The following is a 19,960-nucleotide window of genomic DNA, read 5'->3' on the forward strand; positions in this document are numbered from 1 at the left end:
TAATAAGACAAAGTGTGAGTGTAATTAACCAATTAAAAAAAAGAAAAAAAAAGAAAAAAAACCGAACTACACCTTTCTTGCGAAACCGGGACCCTAGTTTTACCTATACCATTCAAAGGAACGAGCTAGAGAGGAGAGGGGATTGAAAAGCTAGGTAACAGAAGACAGACAAGGAAAGGATGGTTTGGTGCATAAAGAACGGAACGATCTACAACACTAGCTTTGCGGATGTGTTGGAGCCGGAGTTGATGTGGGAATTGAAAAAAGTATCTCGCGATGTTAAGATCGTTGAGGACGAATTTGATGAGCACGGGCGGCCCAAGGTCAAAATTGTTTACTTGGACCCTAGAGGTTGGTCCGGTAACTATCTGAAAACAAACGTGTGTACAGGTTCCTCATGCAGTGCGAGAAGAAGATGATCGCCAAGCTTAACAAAAATCAAGCCCTTGAGGCGCAGGTGCAGCCTCCTCGGATGATTATCGTGACGCAGGACAGGGACTACTGGCCTGGATCGGAGAAAGATCCTGAAGCAATGAGAAGGCGAGCTATCAAAGAAAAGGCTTTTGCGGAGATTTCACAAGGACGACACATGGGTTATGTGCGTCCTGGTTATATGTTAATCAATGTGCCTCCCAATCTGGATGATGACTACAGCGACGTCTGTGGGCGTGGCCTCGACTTCTACGACCGCGCGTACTGCCAACGGTTTTTCGACCCGTCTCTGCCTGGCACCAAATTCATTCTAGACAACTATGACCAGAAGGAACTCGAGGACGGTTTTGGAGGTCTTGATGTAGGTACCTTTAATTATTTTGTTTGCCTAATTCTTCAACTTTTGACTCACTTATTTGCCATGCTTGTAGTGTCTGCCTACAAATCCCGTTTGCTACTTTTCCCCCTATAATATTTTCAATCTATTGTTCTCTGCATGGAATTATATCTTTACTGTTAAATTAGGAACATCCCACTTGAATACTGTTATTATATTATTATATTATGCAATTGCATTATAGGATTATAGAAATTATATCAGGGTGTTGCCTTGCCGAGTATATGCATATAAGAATATCCATAGGTATCCCACCTAAGATTTACATACTTGTGTGTTGACCGTGGTGGTGGATTCTCACAAAGGGTATCGGACTTGAATAGTCTTGCCAATATAGGAAATGCACTGAGTTTCTCAACATTGATACATAGAAAGCATTGCTGACAAGAGTTGTGGTGGTGGATTCTCACAGAGGGTGCAGTGGGGACAAGATGTCTAGTTATGTCCTCACTGTGCTTTTACAAAAAAAATTCTTTGGTGAAGGCGCAGTGGGGACATAATTAGACATCTTGGCAACCGTAATTAGAAATTTGAGGACAAAAGTCTCGTTGAGGAGGGTGGTTTGTAGTGACCCAAAAAAAAAAAAAAAAAAAAAAAATGGAAGCACAACTACACTATAAGTCTGCATACACTGGGATATAAGAAAAGTTAACCGGCATGTTTAAAGGAACCAAATCAAGGATAGAGATTAAATACTCAATAAAACTCTAAATAATATATATATATATATATTCTTTATCAGAGCCTAGCTTGGTGGCAATAGGATTTTTTTTCTTTCTATATTCTAATGTTTGTCTAGGTTTTTATTGTGACCCTTGGATGTAATAATTTGGGCATTTGGATGTTTCATACTAAGATCTTTTTGTGGGATAAATTATTTTATTTCTTGATATTTTGATCCTTTTTTCACATAGTATGAGATCATCATAAGGTTCATGAAAGTTTGTGTAGAATGTACACCTTAGAATATGCTAACATTAAATTGGTTTTCTTTACTATTTGTAAATGTATGTTACATAAATAATTACCAGTTTTTATTATTATTTAAATATATACATGTATAAATATTTTAAGTTGTTGACCACATGGTTACACAAAAATGACAACATATAAGACACATATATAATATGAAAAGGAGTACTGAAATTATCATTGAAGATAAGTTGATACATAGTTGGTTTACTTCTCCGCCATTAGATTTTGACTAAAAGAAGTTTTACTTGACATATGACCACACTAAGGAGTCATGTTTTGATTTGTTTTGAGACATTTGTTTGTTGTATTGGTGATTGTTTGTTTGAGGTTCAGTGGGTTATGCCCAAGTGAAGCAAACAGAAATGAACAAGAGATTTTGCAGCACTAAGAAAGAATAGGGTTACTCCACTAAAGGGAAATATGGGAAAAGCCTTAAGAAAAGTATTAGTCTGAAATAACTCAAAATGATATTGATAAAGACTTGGTTACAACTGATAAAGAGGGCTGTCCCTTTTATAAAACTACTATTGATGAAACATGAATTTTGGAATCCCCACACAACATTAATATCATTTTATCACTTTCCTAAGTAAATACTTAGTAATTCCAAAGCTTAGTAAAATGACACTTTGATTTTTTCTTCAAGGCACTTTCCAAAGCACCATTAATGATTTGCATCACCAAGTCATCCACAGGCTTAGTTGAGGCTTGGAGAGGTTGTACAGTGGTGGTCCAAGTCCGTGATTACTGGAGGACTATGCCTTTGTGCATATGGTGGTGTTTATACATGGGAGATCCTTTGAAAGAGAGGAGAATCCTATTTGGGACATTGAAGTTTACTTGTTGTAGAACCATTTTTTGTTGGGCTCTAGGAAGAAATTGTAAATCCTTAGAGGAGATTGTGGATTTTTTGAACTACTTGAAAAGTTTAGAAGCCCTATTTGGCCTTGTGTATCTTCCGAGGGATGCGTTCCCTTTTGAACGCTTTTTTAGTGCAAATATTCCTTATAAAAAAATATTGGTAATTGTGAAATTTTAGATGACCACAAACATGACAGAGAAAATATAATACATCATTGGGAAATGTAAGGAATACCATATCAAAGAAAAATTATTGATACATATCCAACTTTGAAAAGGGCTACCTACTTATGGGATTTTCCCAAAACTACCACGATTAAAAGGAAAAAATAAGAAAAATCAAAAGTATATAATATTTGGCTTGCGAAGAGTGTCCACTAGTGTGAAAGCCGTCAAGGTTTGGTAATGGTATCTGAAAGGAATTCAAAGGACCGTGTTGAGTATTTTACTTGAATTTCTTTCACAATATGATATGGTATGCTTTCATGATTTGGATTGGTGATTTTTTTTTATTGCGAGATTACATCAACATTGTTGAGACGCGAATCTTTATATTTGATGATTTAGTTCACTTTTACACCCAAAGAAACGGATCTGATTTTTATTTTATTTTATTGGTTGAGAAGTAAAATAAACTTGTTGAGACTTTTTTTATTTATAAAATTAGTTACTTTTATTCATAATATATTGTGGTGTCATATGTTGTTGTCAAACAATTAAACTATCGCTGTTTTACTTGACTAGAAGAAAGTTCTATTATGCATACTAATTAGATTTATCTATCTAAAAATCAAAGTCCAAAACTACTTTTATTTCTTTTAGTATTTTATGTTTTGCTTCTCTCTCCTATGTGCTTCTCTCCTATATGTTTCTTTTTATCTTTTTGTCAATTCTGTAGCAAAATGCAGAAGAAAGTGGTATGTTAAATTAAGGGATAAAACTGAGCAAGGGGGAGAGATGTGAGATATGTGAGCAGTGTTATTAAAGGCTCAAGGCGCACCAAGGTGCTAGAGGTCCTTTGGAGCCTAGGCGCGAGGCGAGGCGCACGCCTGAGTGGCGCGAGGCGAGGCGCACATTGAAATTTTTAACTACCGTAAAAGCATTCATATCTCATAAGTCATATCAATATTCTAAAAATTAATATCAAATATAAAAATGTAAATCCATCAACTATATAAGCATTCAAGAACATAAAACAGAGCACAAATTTGTTTTCTTGAAAGACAAAACAAAATTTGTTTTTGAAAGGAAAAACATAGCACAAAAAGAAATAAATCTATTAACAAAACAACAACAAAAAAAACTGTTGACAAGAAAAGGAAAAAAAACAGAGCCCAAAAAAAAAAAAAAGACGCAGAGACAAAAGAAGTAGATGAGAAGAGAGAAAGTGTGAAAAAAAAGGAGAAAAAATAGAGCCCCCGACAGAGAAGAGAACTACACAAAGAGAGAAGTTAACAAAGATGAGAAGAGAGGAGTAGAGGAGAAGAGAGAGAGGAAGAAGAAAGAACTGATATGGCTTCATCTTTCATTTCTGCAACTAGGGTTTTGTCGTTGGTCTTACAGTCTCTCTCTTTCTATGTTTGGTTGATACTTTAACTCTTGGGCTTTCTTATTTATTTATTCTTTTGAACAAAAGTTCTTCTCTCATACGCTTTAGGCTTTTTTATTTGTTTATTAAGTTGCCAGAAGTACCCTTTTTAGCTTAAGAAAGAGAATAATCATTTTTTCTTATCAAAAACAAGAAAGAAAGAGAATAATCATTTTTCAAAAAAAAAAAAAAAAAACAATGAGGTGCGCCTATGCGCACCCGACAAATAGGACGAGGCGCAAACGAAGCGCCTAGTAAACATTAGTGCGCCTGGGATGACAACAAGCGCTAGACTAGGTGTGCCTTTAACAACACTGTATGTGAGAAATTATTTCTTTATATGAGCCTTATGATATATATATATATGTGTGTGTGTGTGTGTGTGTGAGCGTGTTTGTGTGTGTGTGTGTGTGTGTGCGCTTCATGTCTTATTTTTTTGTTTATCAAGCTTGATATTTCTGTTGAAAAAATTATGCTTTTGTATATGCATTCTCTTCAAGTGATTGAACAGTTTTTGAGTTGTTCTATATTTCTTTATATGTACATGTGAGAGTGCTTGGTTTTTTTTTTTTTTTTTTAATTTTCCTGAATGTGTGGAAATTTTATACAGATAAACAATATAGTACAATGAGAAATGGTGGACTAAAAAGCCACACAAAGAAAACAAACAGCTCAAAAATTGAGAAAACAAAACATAACTGAGAAAACAGCTCAGAATTGAGAAACAATAAACATTAGCAAATATGACGCATATCTGAGATTGAAATGCCCAAAAGAGGAAAGGCTCTCAAGGTACACTTTAGTTGCAACTTCTGCTGCAGTGGATGATTCCCCTCCATGAAGAACTTTGTTTCCATTATTCCAAATACACCAAATAGTGGCAGTGATTGGGTGTTTTGGTTGAGTCATTCTTATTTTTTTTTTCCTAGTTGGTACTCACACACACATTCTTATGTTTGTACTTATTTTTTTGTTTTGATTTGGAATTGCCGATGGGGGAAATTGTTAGGTATATGAGTTATGTGTTGGCAAATTCCTACTCAAAACTATATTGTAATGTGTCATAGAGTCGAGAGTTGTTCGAGGACATCTAATGTAGACACAGCAGAGATAGAATGGCGAAGATCATGGTGAAAATTTTACATCCTCAATCACACATCTAGGTTACAGGTTAGACGACCTTAGAAAGACCTATGTTGATCTTGTTGGGCTCTTAAAAGTTCAGGGCATTGTGGCTTAAGGAAGGGGATAAGAAACGAAATTCTTCCATCGGTTGGGCCGGTTGGCTAATGATCATTGGAGGGGTAATCACTGTGGAAGGATTTTTATTGATGGTAACTTGATGAGTAAAGAGGAGGATATTTAAAGAGGGATTGTTTGTAGTATTCTGAAACCTTTAATTGGAGACCTTTACTTGACGGGCTGGAGATTGGTTGGAAAGGACCTTTGTTGAAGATGAGGTGGAGATTTCTTTGAGGAGTTGCAATGGTGATAAGACCCCATGGCCGAATGGCTTTTCTATGTCATTCTTCCAACAGAATTGGGATGCAGTTGAGGAAGGGATGGATTCTTTCTAACTCCTTTCATGTGCATTGTCAATTTGAGAAGAGTTTAAATACCTCCTTCGTTGCCCTCATCACTAAATAGGGTGCAGTTATAGAGGCTAAGGACTTTTGGCCTATTAGTTTGGTGGGGAGCATCTACAAGCTTATTGCTGAAGTTCTTGTCTTGCGGTTGAGGAGAGTTATTGATGGAGTGATTTCAAACTCTCAAAATGCTTTTGTTGGCAGGCAACATATTTTGGATTTGGTTATGATTGCTGGTTAGTGGGTGGATATAAGAATCAGTAGTGGGGTATTGGGGATTGTCTGCGAATTAGATATTGAGAAGGCTAAGGACTTTAGGCCTATTAGTTTGGCGGGCAGCATCGACAAGCTTATTGCCAAAGTTCTTGCCTTGCAGTTGAGGAGAGTTATTGATGGAGTGATTTTAGACTCTCAAAATGCTTTTGTTGGCGAGCGGCAAATTTTGGATTCGGTTCCGCTTGCTAGTGTGTGGGTGGATTCAAGAATCAGTAGTGGGGTATTGGGGATTGTTTGCAAATTAGATATTGAGAAGGCTTGTGACCATGTGAATTCGGATTTTTTTTTTTACTTTCTTTTTTGTGTATATCTTGGAGAGGATGTGGTCTGGTGATAGAAATGAAGGAGATGGATTCTTTTCTGCATTCCATTGTGAAATTATTCTTTTTGTGAAATTATTCCTTTTGGTGAATGGGCCCGCATTAGGATTCTTCTCTAGTTCGAAAGGTTTTTTATTTTTTATTTTATTTATTTATTTTTTATTTTTTATTTTTTAATTGGTACTTACACACACATGCCTTCACTGAGGCTTGAACCCCTGACCTCCCTTTGTTAAGTAAGGGCCTGATACTGCTAGGCCAGGCCCGTTGGCCTCTAGTTCGAAAGGTTATCGTAGGGAGATCCATGTCCCCATATTTATTTATTATTGTGATGGAGGTTTTCAGTCAATTGGTGAGAGGAGTTGAGGCTATGGGTTATATCAGGGGTATTGTTGTTAAAGGCGCGCCTAGGCTCGAGGCGCAGGTCTAGCGCTTGTTGTCGTCCTAGGCTCGTTGTTTACTAGGCATGCGCCTCGTCCTATTTGTCAGGCGCGCCTCATTTTATTTATTATTATTATTTTTTAATGATTATTCTATTTGTTAAGCCAAAAAGGGTACTTTTGGCAACTTAATAAACTAATAAGAAAGCCTAAACTTACGAGAGAAGGAACTTTTGTTCAAAAGAATAAACAAATAAGAAGGCCCAATAGTTAAAATGTCAATCGAATATAGAAAGAGTGAGACTGTGAGAGCAATGACAAAGCCCTAGTTGCAGAGACAGACGATGAAGCCATGTCAGTTCTGTCTTCTTCTTTTGTCTTTTCTCCTCTACTTCTCTCTCTTCGTCTAGTTCTCTTCTCTCTCTGTCTTTTTCTTTTTTTTGGGCTCTGTTTTTTCTCCTTTTTCTTCACACTTTCTTTCTTTTCTGATCTACTTCTCTCACTTCATCTACTCCTTTTGTCTCTGCGCCTTTTTTTTTTTGGGCTCAGTTTTTTTTTTTTTTTGTTAATAGATTTATTTCTTTTTGTGCGCTGTTTTTCTATTTCAAAAAGCAAATTATGTTTTGCCTTTCAAGAAAACAAATTTTATGGTTCTTGAATGCTTATATAGTTGATGGATGTACTTTTTTATATTTGATATTAATTTTTTAGAATATTGGTACGACTTATTAGATATGAATGCTTTTATGGTACTTCAATTGTGCGCCTCACTTCACTCAGGCGCGCATCTCGCCGTGCGCCTAGGCTCCGAAGGACCTCTAGCGCCTTGGTGCGCCTTGAGTCTTTAATAACACTGATCAGGGGGGTTCATGATGGGTAGGGATTTGTCTGGCTAGTTGAAGATTACTCACTTTCTCTTTGTGGATGATACTATTGTTTTTTGTAAGGTGGTGGAAGATTAGCTAAGATACTTAAAGTACTATTGTTTTTTGTAAGATGGTGGAGGATTAGCTGAGATACTTGAGGTGTGTGTTGGTGTGCTTCCAGGTGGTTGCTGACTTGGAGATCAACATCCGAAGAGTGAGTTGGTGCCAATGGGGGAGGTAGGCGAGACTGATTCCTTGGCCGATATTATGGGGTGTGGCATTGGGTCCTTCCCGTTATCTTACTTGGGTTTGTCTGTGTTTTGAGAGGAGACTTGTACGTTGGAAGAAGTAATATACTTTGAAAGGAGATGTGTAGCTCTAATTAAAAGTACCCTTTCAAGTTTTTCAACTTACTTTTTATCCCTATCTCATGTCCTATCCTATGTTTTAAAGAGGATTAAGAAGGTGCAGAGGAATTGAGGGAAGGTGTGCAGAGTTATTTAGTTTGGAGGAGGTTTGATCTTTTCAAAAAAGCTTTGTTGGGCAAATGGCTTTGGAGGTTTAAGGTGAAGAGATCCAGATTATGGAGAAGCAAGATAAAAGGTTGGCGAGGATGGCAGTGGTTGGCATTCTAAGGTGGTGGTGAGCTCTCCCATTTTGGTGGGAGTTTGGAATTTCATTCAGAAGGGTTGGAATGAATTTTCAAAACATATTCAGGTTAGGGTTTAGGAGTGGGAGGCTTGTGCAGTTTTTGGCATGTGCCTTTTCGAAATCGCAGTGGACAAGCAAATAGCAGGGGAAGCTAGATCCTTGGTGTGAATAGCAACCTTCTTTAGCTGCGCTCCTTTTGAGCTCTTTTTTTATTGAAATTTTACCTATCAAATACAAATAATTGTTTTTTAGAAGTGTTTTTGGATAATGGTTTTTCAAAACTAAAGCATTATACATATTTCTAAATTGGATTTCAAACTTAAAAACAGTAGCCATTGAAGGAATGGTTGACTGATCGTGCAATTTTGGGAGTTTCAATCAAAGTATCGACCAATCTAGTTTTTTTTTTTTTAAAAAAACATCTCAATTCTAGTAAACATTGATCAAATGGTCAAATCGGTCAAGATGCTTTAGGTAAATATGTTTCAAAACCAGAATGCATGGATCGATGGGGAGGTGTCCAGTGTAGTAGTTCGACTGAAGGCTTGATTGATTGAACTTGTCGGATATAAATTTTTGGGGACTCTTTAAATACAATTTTATAAGGATATAACCATCTAAATTGTATTTAGGATTGAATAATAACTCTGTCTGAAACAATTGAGCCTTGGGTAATGGTCCCACAAACTTTCAAATACCATTATTGTCCTTACCTGCAACAACTTTTGTTTACTTGCTTTGTCTATCAAAAGGTAGGGTTTTGTTGTACTTTGGAATTGGCTCATTAGTAGTTGATTGAAGAAGAAGATGATCAATGCTTTTAGTCATTGTAGGATGTGCGACTTGTAAACCTTGTATTAGGAGGAAACAATTTTGGTGTAATTAGAACTTATGCAGCCAAATATGATATTTTGGTGAACGTATAATGAATTTATTTGAGGGATACATGGAGGGAAATTTTCTAATGGTTGTAATTTGTGATGCATGAAAATGCTTTCTTAATGCACGTGATGTTCCACATAAGCCAACAAGAAACTACTGCACATGCACGTCCATATATTGCAACAGAACAAATTTCTGACCTTCCCGGACTAATTTCTTGTTTTTTATTTTATAAGCATTGCTGTGCAAATGTGGAAACCATTTTAATTGCATTAGTTGCATTTTGATGGAACAGCTCCGTTTATTCATTGTTTTGTGCTTTTGCAGGCCATTGCAGAGATGATGGGATGGGAGTACCCATGATGGGGTTAAGTTTACGGAAAATCTGTTCTTTTGCCGTCTTTGCTTTGATACTAAACAGTAACTTTACGAACTTGTGCTTTTTCATGGTTATGAGGCTGTAGGCAAAGAAAGCTATACGGTGTTACTTTTATCGGCATCTCTCTATATCTCTCAACATATCCTTGATGTGCAAAACCCATAGAACTCTGGTCTAGGGATTGCCTACTTTTTTTTTTATTTTTTCCTTTCAGCTCGACAATGAAGTACTACTGTATAGTGTGAACTAGTTCTGGGAGCCTGGGATTGCCTTTAACATGTACATGGAATCTGCTCCTGTACAGTACTGATATTCGGAAAATAGAGATCCTTGTTAAGTGCTATATTGAGATGAAATTAATTTTCTTTGACGGTCTCTCTCTCTATATGTATGTGTGTATTTCTTGGCATGTAGTACTTGCAAATCTCAGAGATGCTGTACTTGGTTAATTTAAAGGTAAGTGTAGGTTATGGATAGCTGATTATAGAGCATAAAACTCAATTTCAATTAGAGAATTGTTACCAAAATAAAGCCACAACAACGAGTTCGTTTTCATTTAAATTTTAAATGTAGGAGAGGTTAAGGAAGTCCTTTGATGTGATTTAGTTGTCGAAGGGTGAGAACATCACAAGTAAAACATAGAAAAACAATAATAATAATTAAATTACATACTTAAAACTTTATTCCCAACCCTTGGTACTTAAAAGATAACTACTGCCAATCACATTGGATAAAACTAAAAACTGAAAACACTACTGCCAATCACATACATAGGATAACACTAAAAATTAAAAAACCAAGCATGGTAGCATAACACATGACTAAAGACTAAGGTTTTTTTTTTTTTTTTGGGAATGCAGACTACATGATTAAAGAAGATACATGGAACTACACGTTTGTTTGTTCGTAAAAATTCATGAATAATGTCGTTTAAAAATTGGTGGTTATATACAAGTGAAAATTATTCTCTAATAAAATAGGATTAAATTAATAAATCATCGGTCAAACAGATAAGAAAGACATCGGTGTGGTTAATAATATATTCAAGTGTACCAAATGTAATGTGAATAATATTTGAAAGGAATACTGTACGAAAGTAAAGCAATTTTGCCAAGAAAAAGAGTTTTTTTATTAAGTAGTATTTAATCACTAAATGTCTTTTGTGTGTGTTGTGAAGTACACTATTATAATACTTGATGATATTACATTCAACAAAGACATTAAAAATATATTAAGTCTTGTTCTTTATATATATATATATATATATATCACTGCAAGCAATCTCTGTCCAACAACAAGTGTATGATTGCTTCCTTTGTTCCTTTCTATTTTCATAACTGATAATTTTGGCATGTTCGTCCCACAACAAATGTGTGACTGCTTCCTTCCTATCTTATAAGTAAAAGAAGTTAATTGTGTTAAGAATACTGTATATAATTTTCTAGAAGGACATAAATTTGTAAATATAAATAAAATGCAAAAATAAAATAATAACAATAACAATAATAATAATAATAATAATACAAGCACGTAAGAGAAACTTAGGCTCGGTAAATTCTCGATGGATCAAGTATGCCCTTTGCATGGACTTAACCCAATGTCCAAATAGATATCCTACAATTCGGATTCACCACCTTTCTTTGTATAGTTTTTTCTTGTATATATAAATTTGGACAATACTTACTTACCCCATCAGTAGAGATTTCCTTCTCATAGGTGAGGTGGGACAATGAAAAAATTACACGTGTCTTAAATTTTTTTAGAATATCCATGTGGTACTCTATCCACATTCTTTCAGTCATTGAATGGACCGGTAGCACTCACCTAATTGGACAATTCAACAATTAGGAAATCCTGGAGCACGGTACTTGCACAATATAATAAAACTTCTCGTGTTGAGAATGCTACATATTATTTTCTGGAAGTATTTAAATTTGTAAATACAAATAAAATTTATTCATAAGTCAATGTTAAATAGTTTTATTTCATATGTCACAAGTTAAAAGGGTAAAGTGCAAAAAATTCCCCTCAATTATTACCCTTTTGTAAATAACCCCCTGAACTAAAGATTGTCTTTCTAAACTATTGATTTGTTGCAATTAAGGATAAATCCATCACAAAAGACTAGTTTACCCTTTCATACTAATTTTTTCATTTCTTATTAAAAAAAATTAATTATATCAAGTCTTATTTAAATATTAATTGTACCATTTACCTTAATTGTATAATTAGTATCAATTGATTATAAAAATAGAAAAAAATAAATAGATTTGTAGCTATCATTTTCTAAAATGATTAACATATTATAATAAAACTTATTATCCTCACTTTTTTATAAAATAATATAAAAAAGTACCTTCTTTTTCATACAATATTCATGAAAAATTAATAAATTACATAAATAAAAAATATCTTCTTTTTTATGCAATTTATTCATGAAAATTAAGAAATTATTTTTAATTGTTTCAAAATTTTCTACTTAATATTTTTATTTAAATAATTAATTTTAAAAAAATTAAAGGCAAACTTATGCAAATTTAATGGATAATATTTTATCAAATTAGTATGAATTTTTTTCATAATTTATTTCAACAAAGAAAAATATATCAAGTGTAATGCAATAAGAAATAGTACTGTGGTCATTTAATGAAAAATAGGTATGGAAATGGAGCATTTTTTTTTTTAAATTAAAAGCGATAGTTCAAGGGGTTTTATGCACACAAAATACTCTAGGGGGGTTATTTGTAAATTTGGATATAATTTAAGGGAGTTTTTTGCATTTTACCTTAAGTTAAATTTAACATGCAAAAAAACGAAAAAGAAAAGTCAAAGTCTAACCAATCAGACGAGTATCGGAGTAAATTCTTTATGGACCAACTAGACCGTTTGAACTATGTCCAAATTTTCAAAGTGCAACAATACTTTTTAGTTTTTATAGGACCTTAGCCATCCTATTTTTATGGCACATTCATGGCAAGTATTGTTGCCACTGAGAAGGAACCTCCTCCTTACTAAGTTACTTAAAAGTGAGTCCTCATGATTCAGAGAAAAAAGTGAGTCCTCATGTAGTATTATTAAAAGGACAATATTTAAGTTGTGGACGAATAACAAATAGACATAATCTCTTTAATTATTAAATTAGAGTTGGTGAGGTACATTCTGACTGGTTCTATCATCTCTTATTTGGTAAGTGAGTATGTACTCCCACTATTTCTACCTTGGTAATTAAAGAGAACGTATCCATTTGTTATTGATACACATTAGCGACAAGATGTTGTACATCCTTAACCACGAGGACCTAAGTAAAATTAAGGATGTTACAAAAATAATATGAATATTGTATAAAATTTTCTAGAAGCACATAAATTTGTAAATATAAATAAAATGCAAAAATAAAATAAAATAATAATAATAATAATAATTAAAAAATTAACCAACCATACAAGTATGTAAGGATGGCAATTTCCTCCAACCAGACGAGTTTCCATCCCGCCCCAAATGAGGCAGCCCCCTGTTTACACCATAAAATTAAATTTAGAATCAACCAGATAGGATGTGCTGATTGGTTGCCCCAAAATCAGAATTTTGCCACATGGCATAGTGTTGGAAGATTGTTGTTGCAATTGAAAAATAATGTGGTAATTTTGAAACTTAATAAAACTACAAAAGCAATGATATTCAAGTATGTGTTCACATTACATATCAATTCACGTGTGATAAGTTGACGAAGAGGATAAGATGGATAAGTTTGCAGGGATTCAAATTCAAACATTAGAGTTTGCATTTAAATCAAAGTGTCACTTGGTTAGTTAAGTAACTATCATTAACCAATCTGGGATGCAATTATAAATAACGTGGAAGAAGGCCTGTGCAAAGGTCCCCGACCACACAACACATTTTTCCATTCTTACAATTTACTTAAGTATTTTCATTGTATTACACTTCTTTTGCTTATGATTTTTCATTCTCTGCAATTTTCATACAGTCTTGTACTTTACTTCTATTCATAAGAGTAGCCTAGTGTTAGATTTACAATTCTTGTACTATGTAAAAGAATTTTACTTATGAAATAAAAGTCGACGCTTGGCTTCAGTCCCCTCTACTTTTATTTTCTAAGTCTCTTAGAATAAATGAATGCTCGTGTAACTTGTTTTACTCCCTTCATCCATTCTACTTGTAGTGCTGAAAGTCCTCTTTATTGAGGCGTTAAAGAACCTGAAGGAAGGGGTCATCCTTGCCTTCTAGCAGTCGCCTGATTTACTAAGGGCTAATTTCATATTCGATTAGCACCAAGGATAGTTTGGCTATCCAACCCCTTGGGTCGAAAGACTCTGGCACGCCCCTAAAAAAAAAAGAGCCAAACAATTTGGCACACCCGATGGGATCCCGGAAATATCTAAATTCAACCTACATCTATACCATTTACTCGATCTCAGTCGCAAAATTTGCCTGAGAAACAGCCTCAACATTAGGAATAAGGGGCTGAATTGAAGTAAATCAACAGCCAAGTAATCAGATGTTGGCTGAGAATATTAACAATTTAGTGCAACAGATGGAAATTTCCAGCTATACCTTTCATGGAGCGCTAGAGCCAATCCATAATACATTGGCTAATTTGAGTAATTCCTTGACCGTCCTATCAGCAAGGTTTGATCAACACCTTATGGCACAATCGTATACTACAAATACTTTGTTGCATGCACATCAACAAGTTCTAGTGCCTGTTGGGGTTCATTAGAATTACTACTAACAATAGCAGCAAGGGTTTCAACCCCTTCTGCAGCTGTTGCATGAATAGTATCAACCCTATGCTAATCAATTAAAGGCTAATCAGCCGCAACATCAGACACCAGCGGAGTACCAACTAATCAGAGGGGCCAATCAGAATGTGAATTGGCCACCACTTAATCCGATTTATCAACACCAACCGCAAATATGTCAGCCCCAAGAGGGGCGAGATAATTTTAATGCTGGTTTTAATTTTCCAGCGCCTCAGCCTTAGGCGCCGTATGTGCCTCAGCCTCAGGTGCCGAACGTGTCTCAGCCTCAGGTGCCGTATGTGCATCAACCTCAGGCACCTTATATGCATCAGCCTCAAGCACAACAGCCAAACCATCAACCCCTTATGGTTGATAGAGATCAATTGACTAATTTAATTCAAGAAACTTATGGACCATCCCCAAGAAGAGTTGGTCACCTTACATATAGGAAGCCATATCCAGGTTATATAGACCGATATGCATTTCCAAGAGGCTATAAAGTTCCCGATTTTGTTACCTTTTTTGGAGAAGACTCCACTTCAACCATAGAACATATTGGTCGATTTACCATTCAATGTGGTGAGGCTAAAGCAAACAAATTCTTAAAATTAAGGCTATTTGCTAATTCCCTTAAAGGGACTGCATCTTCTTAGTATATAAGTTTATCGGCAAATTCGGTCTATATTTAACAACAATTGGAAGAAATGATTCAACATTCTCAAAATTAAAGAGTGCACCATAAAATTCAAGGATTGATTTCAGATATCCAATTCCGAAAAACAAATATACTAGAAAACAAAATGAAAAAAAATTGTTGCATTGTTGCATACATACCCAATACTTGCAAAGTTTTTACAGCTTCGTAAAGTTTTTACACCCAGGATATAGATCTATTTTTCCATCATCTAGGAGCTTGTAAAACTTATCTGCCTCTTCATTAGGGCCCCGATGATACTCATTTTCCCTATCAGCTTGTTCACCCATTTCATTTTGAATTCCAAAACCCTCATATAAGAGTTCGTGCATGTCATCATAATTTACGTTGGAGTCGATATGCTCGTATGAGGTGTCCCCATCATTATGCCTAGAAGACGAAGGTAATCGTTCTCCATGATAAATCCAAATTGTGTATGTATTGATAAACCCATTCCACATCAAGTCATCAAAAACTTCTTGCCTTGTTTTCTTGATACAATTCCCACACTTGTTACATGGACAATCTATGCATCCACTCTGCCCAACTCGCTCAAATGCAGTATCTAGAAATTGTTCAACTCCATTCGAGTATGTAGCACTTATCCTATTTGTATAGTAAAAAAGATAAAGTCAAAATGAATTTATCGTAAATATCTAAACTAAGATGAGAATTAAGCTTTATATATATATATATATATATATATATATATATATATATATATATTTTAAATTAACGAGATCAAATTAAAAGTACCTTGACTCCGTAACTTCTATCCATTATGATAGATTATGTAACCTAGTGAAACAAAGAACATATGAATCTCAAAACTTTGTCAGTCAACTTCTTTGAATATTTTATACTGTAATAATTTGTGTTCAAATGTTATATATGAATATGATATCAGGAATAATTATGGAGAAAAACAAAAGTCTAAGGGTGTTGACAAGCCTTACCAAGATATAGTCAAAGAAACATCTGAACTCTGGAAAAAAATGAGTGCTGAGAAGGAGCCTTATGAGGCAGTCTACTTGAAAGAATTGGAAATCTTTAGGAAGGATCAAAAGGTAATGTCTTATTAGATACCACAAAGTAACATTCAATTTGATGGTTATTAAAATTTAGCTTTTCTATTTGTGTTCACATGAAATTTGTTTTTTCCATAGTTTTTTTTTTTTTTTGATAAGTCTGAGGGTGTTTTTTCACATGTAATTGCTTGGGGGTATTGTGTTGCCTAGGTGTGAGGGGCTGGATAGATTTTCTAAAGAAAGATTCATCTGTTCATACTTCACCAGGTCTCTATCGGACTTTGACTTGTTTGAAATTCAGCTTCTCTTTCTTTTCTTTTTCTATAGAACTTTTGTGCATTTCTGCTACTTTATTTCCCCTCTATTCTCTTCCCCTTGGCAGCTCGTCTCTTCTTCTTTTTGTCTCCTTCATACTTTGTTGGTCCGTATTTTTTTTTCTTCTATTTTTTATATTACTTAATTGTCACTGCACATGTAATTCGTATTCTAATTGCATCATTTGAATCCTATTGATGTGTTTCTACGTAAAAATATCAATTAGAGATTTTGATCAAATAATTTTTTATAACAGTAAATCATCTAAAAAATACAATTTTTTGCTTTCCACTATAAGTTTTCTGCACCAACTCATTGTAAAGCAAGATAAGCCATAAAAACCTGTGTTTATATTTCCACAACAATTGAAGGCACATAAAATAATTGGTGAAGAGAATCGATCATGTGTGAGAACAGATAATATTTTACACTTGGGAACCCATTATATATAAACCCCAACCCTCTCTCTCAAATTTCACAAAATTGGACTGAGAAATAATGCACAAAATCTGATGGAGATGGACAATACTTCCTATGCATGGAGTTTTCCACAAAATACACCTATTGTAAAATGCTGAGCTTATATAATACTATTTTTTATACTGAAATTCATACTCTAAAGTATAAATGACATCCTAAACCTGTCCATCAAAAAGGGAAATGGGTTCAAACTATAGGGAAAACCATGGAAGCAAAGTCACAGATGAACTTTTACATATGAGCTATTATACGGAGTGAGTGTTGAGGTAAACTTCAACCTCAACCACAACCAAGTACTATGTAATAATCAAAACCATAACTTTGAAACTTGGAATTCAAAACCTGTTGCTATATTCAGCCTCAACTTCACATTAACAAAGGACTCCAGACCCTTAAACCATTTATATCTTCTTTTAACCATAAATCAAAATATCAACAAAACTGAATCTACCATCTAATTTCTAAAAATCCAAATTATTTTAAACATATATGAAGGACAACCAAAAAGATAAGAGAGATGCAAATAAAACCATACAATCATTCCACCGAACTAAAAACATTCAATTTATATATCTCTAGCATGAAATAACTACTTTTAACAACCTGTAGATACATCTATCCATAATTCAAAGTAATAGTCAATCAAGTAAGGTATGTAGGTAATGTGAGGAACTAATTAAATTAACTCCTGAAAATAAAAATAAAAATAAAAAACCAAAAAAAAATTGTTAGTTGTCTCTCATCATACTTAAATCATAATGAGTACCATAACAAAAAATCAAGGATTACCAATCAATTTTAATCACACAATAAGCAATAAAATGACAATAGTTCCAAAATTACAACCAAAAGATGACAGCATTTTAAGTTCCTATTAGCGGATAAGTAAACAAAGATCCATTGCAAACTCTAATTGTAAGCAAATGGCTATTTATATCAAATAGGTAAATGACGTATGATACTCAAAGTGTGTCCCCAGATGTAAGTTTTTATGAATGCGATTATTCAAACTAGGTTTGAGACATTTTCTTCACAAGAGAGAAATTATATACATCTCAAGAACAAGAAGGGGAAAGTTAGGGTTTAAACTACTTACAACTTAAGGAGCCCAACTCTTCAACCACCACTGTCCAGACCACCAATACACCACCAATCGACAACCACCACACCACCAATCGACCACCACCGCACCACCCACACCACCAATCGACCACCGCCGCCGTGCTCTTCCCTGTGCCGCACCACCAAGCCCGGATGTCGTGGGTAAGAGAGAAGAAAGGAGAAAACCTAAAATGTGTTTATGAAACTAACCGATACCTAAAATGTGTTTATGAAACTAAAATAATAAAAAATAAAATAATAAGAATTAGATTTACCGGCACATTATTAACTGCCAGAAATAATAAATAATTTCCGGCGCTTTTAAAAAGGCTGCCGGAAATAATAAGTATTTTCCGGCACTTTTGAATATACCGCCGGTAAAAATATAAATAACAGCGGTTTCTACTAAACCGCCGAAATAATTAATTAATAACGACGGACGAAAAAAACCGCCGGAAATAATGATATTTGTTGTAGTTTAAAGTAGACAATTTGAAAGCTGAGCTTGTTAAATCTAATGAATCTATTCTGAAATTTGACTGACAGGTGAATTTGGTAACTTGTTAAACAAGTGTTGTGATTGTGAATTAAAATTCAACTGCAAAAGATTTATTGTCTTCAAAATTAATTAGTGTTCCTGTAAAACCTAAGTTTTCTACCGCAGCAACATAGTTTTGTGGAGTTTAATATTCTTCTTTCGTTTAAACAATTCAAGTGTGTGGTTGTTTCCTTATTTCATAAATTGCTTTTCTATTTCATATATATTTTTGTCAATTCGTGACAATAAGGGAGAGACGTGTTTAGGTTGGAATAACAGTCTTGGTAAATTAAGGGGGAGATTTTGAGTTTGGCATGCATTGAATATTTTACTGTTTGCGTTATTTTCTCCTGTTATCATATGATTTATCAACTCTGTTTTTTGCAGGTTATTTTTCGAGAGAATGATTTTGTTCAGTAGCTTTGGGATTCTCCGAGGATGAGATCGTCAGGCAAAGGTAAGAAACACTTTAGAGACCATAGGACCTAGAAACTTAACCATATTGCACTAGTACATGGTATACTTGCACTGGTAGAAGAGCTTTCTATTCTTACGTATTCAGTTTCGAGAATGAAGTTGCATAGTTGGAATACGGGTGCAAGATGATTTTGCCTAACTGTGCAACTTCATTATCGAAACTGAATACGTAAAAATAGAAAGCTCTTCTACCAGTGCAAGTATACCATGTACTAGTACAATATGGTTAAGTTTCTAGGTCCTATGGTCTCTAAGGTGTTTCTTACCTTTGCCTAACGATCTCATCCTCTGAGAATCCCATGACAAACTAAAGTCAAATAAAAAGGAAAAACAACTACATGACTTGAGTACGGGTGCAACATGTTTCGGCTCTACATTAAGTTTGGGACATAATACTATTATACCAGTTGTGGATTTCCTTGCATTGGTAGAACCTTGTTGGCTTTTGCGCTGGTATAACTCTCTGTTGCACAGGTACAATGTTGGGCAAAATCATCTTGCACTTGTATATAGCTTAGCCTTACATCGATACAAACTGATTAGTACTTCTAATTGTTAAAAAATTTGAAGGCAGATTATTTGCAAAGCATTTTTGTAAGACTGTCGTGTGTGATAAGATTTCACTTAACTTTTCTTCAATATAGTGTATTACTTTACTCTACATTACAATTGTTTTTTTCTCGTTAAAGTTTTTCACTTAAAAGTTTGGTTAGTTCTTTCCTTACTTGCTTTGCTTTATGGTTTTGTTGGTTTATTATGTGATTGATTTGTAGCACAAGGTTCAATTGAACCTAAAACCTGCTACTTAAGTCAAGGTCATTTTGGCCTTGAAATCATGCCTGATTGTGGAGTGTTTAATTAGATTCTCAACATCCATAAGCTTATGCCCTCCAGGCAGAAGCCTCTTACATTGATGATTTACTGACCTCCTGGTAACAAAGAGAATTTCACATAGACCTTCTCGTCCATATCAG

General features: G+C 34.5%; 1 protein-coding gene across 2 annotated transcripts; it reads left to right on the forward strand.

The window, feature by feature from the left end:
- The first annotated feature begins 91 nt into the window (after positions 1–91).
- LOC132273676 (uncharacterized) lies at positions 92–9,963 on the forward strand. Of its 2 annotated transcripts, none has more exons than XM_059774677.1 (2): positions 92–797; positions 9,542–9,963. In XM_059774677.1, exons 1-2 carry the CDS (start codon positions 398–400, stop codon positions 9,676–9,678), a joined length of 537 nt encoding a protein of 178 aa, XP_059630660.1. In that variant the 5' UTR covers positions 92–397; the 3' UTR covers positions 9,679–9,963. The 2 variants fall into 2 exon arrangements, with proteins under 2 accessions (XP_059630660.1, XP_059630661.1); XM_059774678.1 differs by having other exon boundaries at positions 94–793.
- The last annotated feature ends 9,997 nt before the right edge of the window (positions 9,964–19,960 follow it).

The sequence above is a fragment of the Cornus florida genome, unplaced genomic scaffold (genome assembly GCF_030987335.1).
Source record: "Cornus florida cultivar Cherokee Brave unplaced genomic scaffold, ASM3098733v1 CherokeeBrave_3.0.0_Hap2_Chr09, whole genome shotgun sequence".
NCBI lineage: Eukaryota > Viridiplantae > Streptophyta > Magnoliopsida > Cornales > Cornaceae > Cornus > Cornus florida.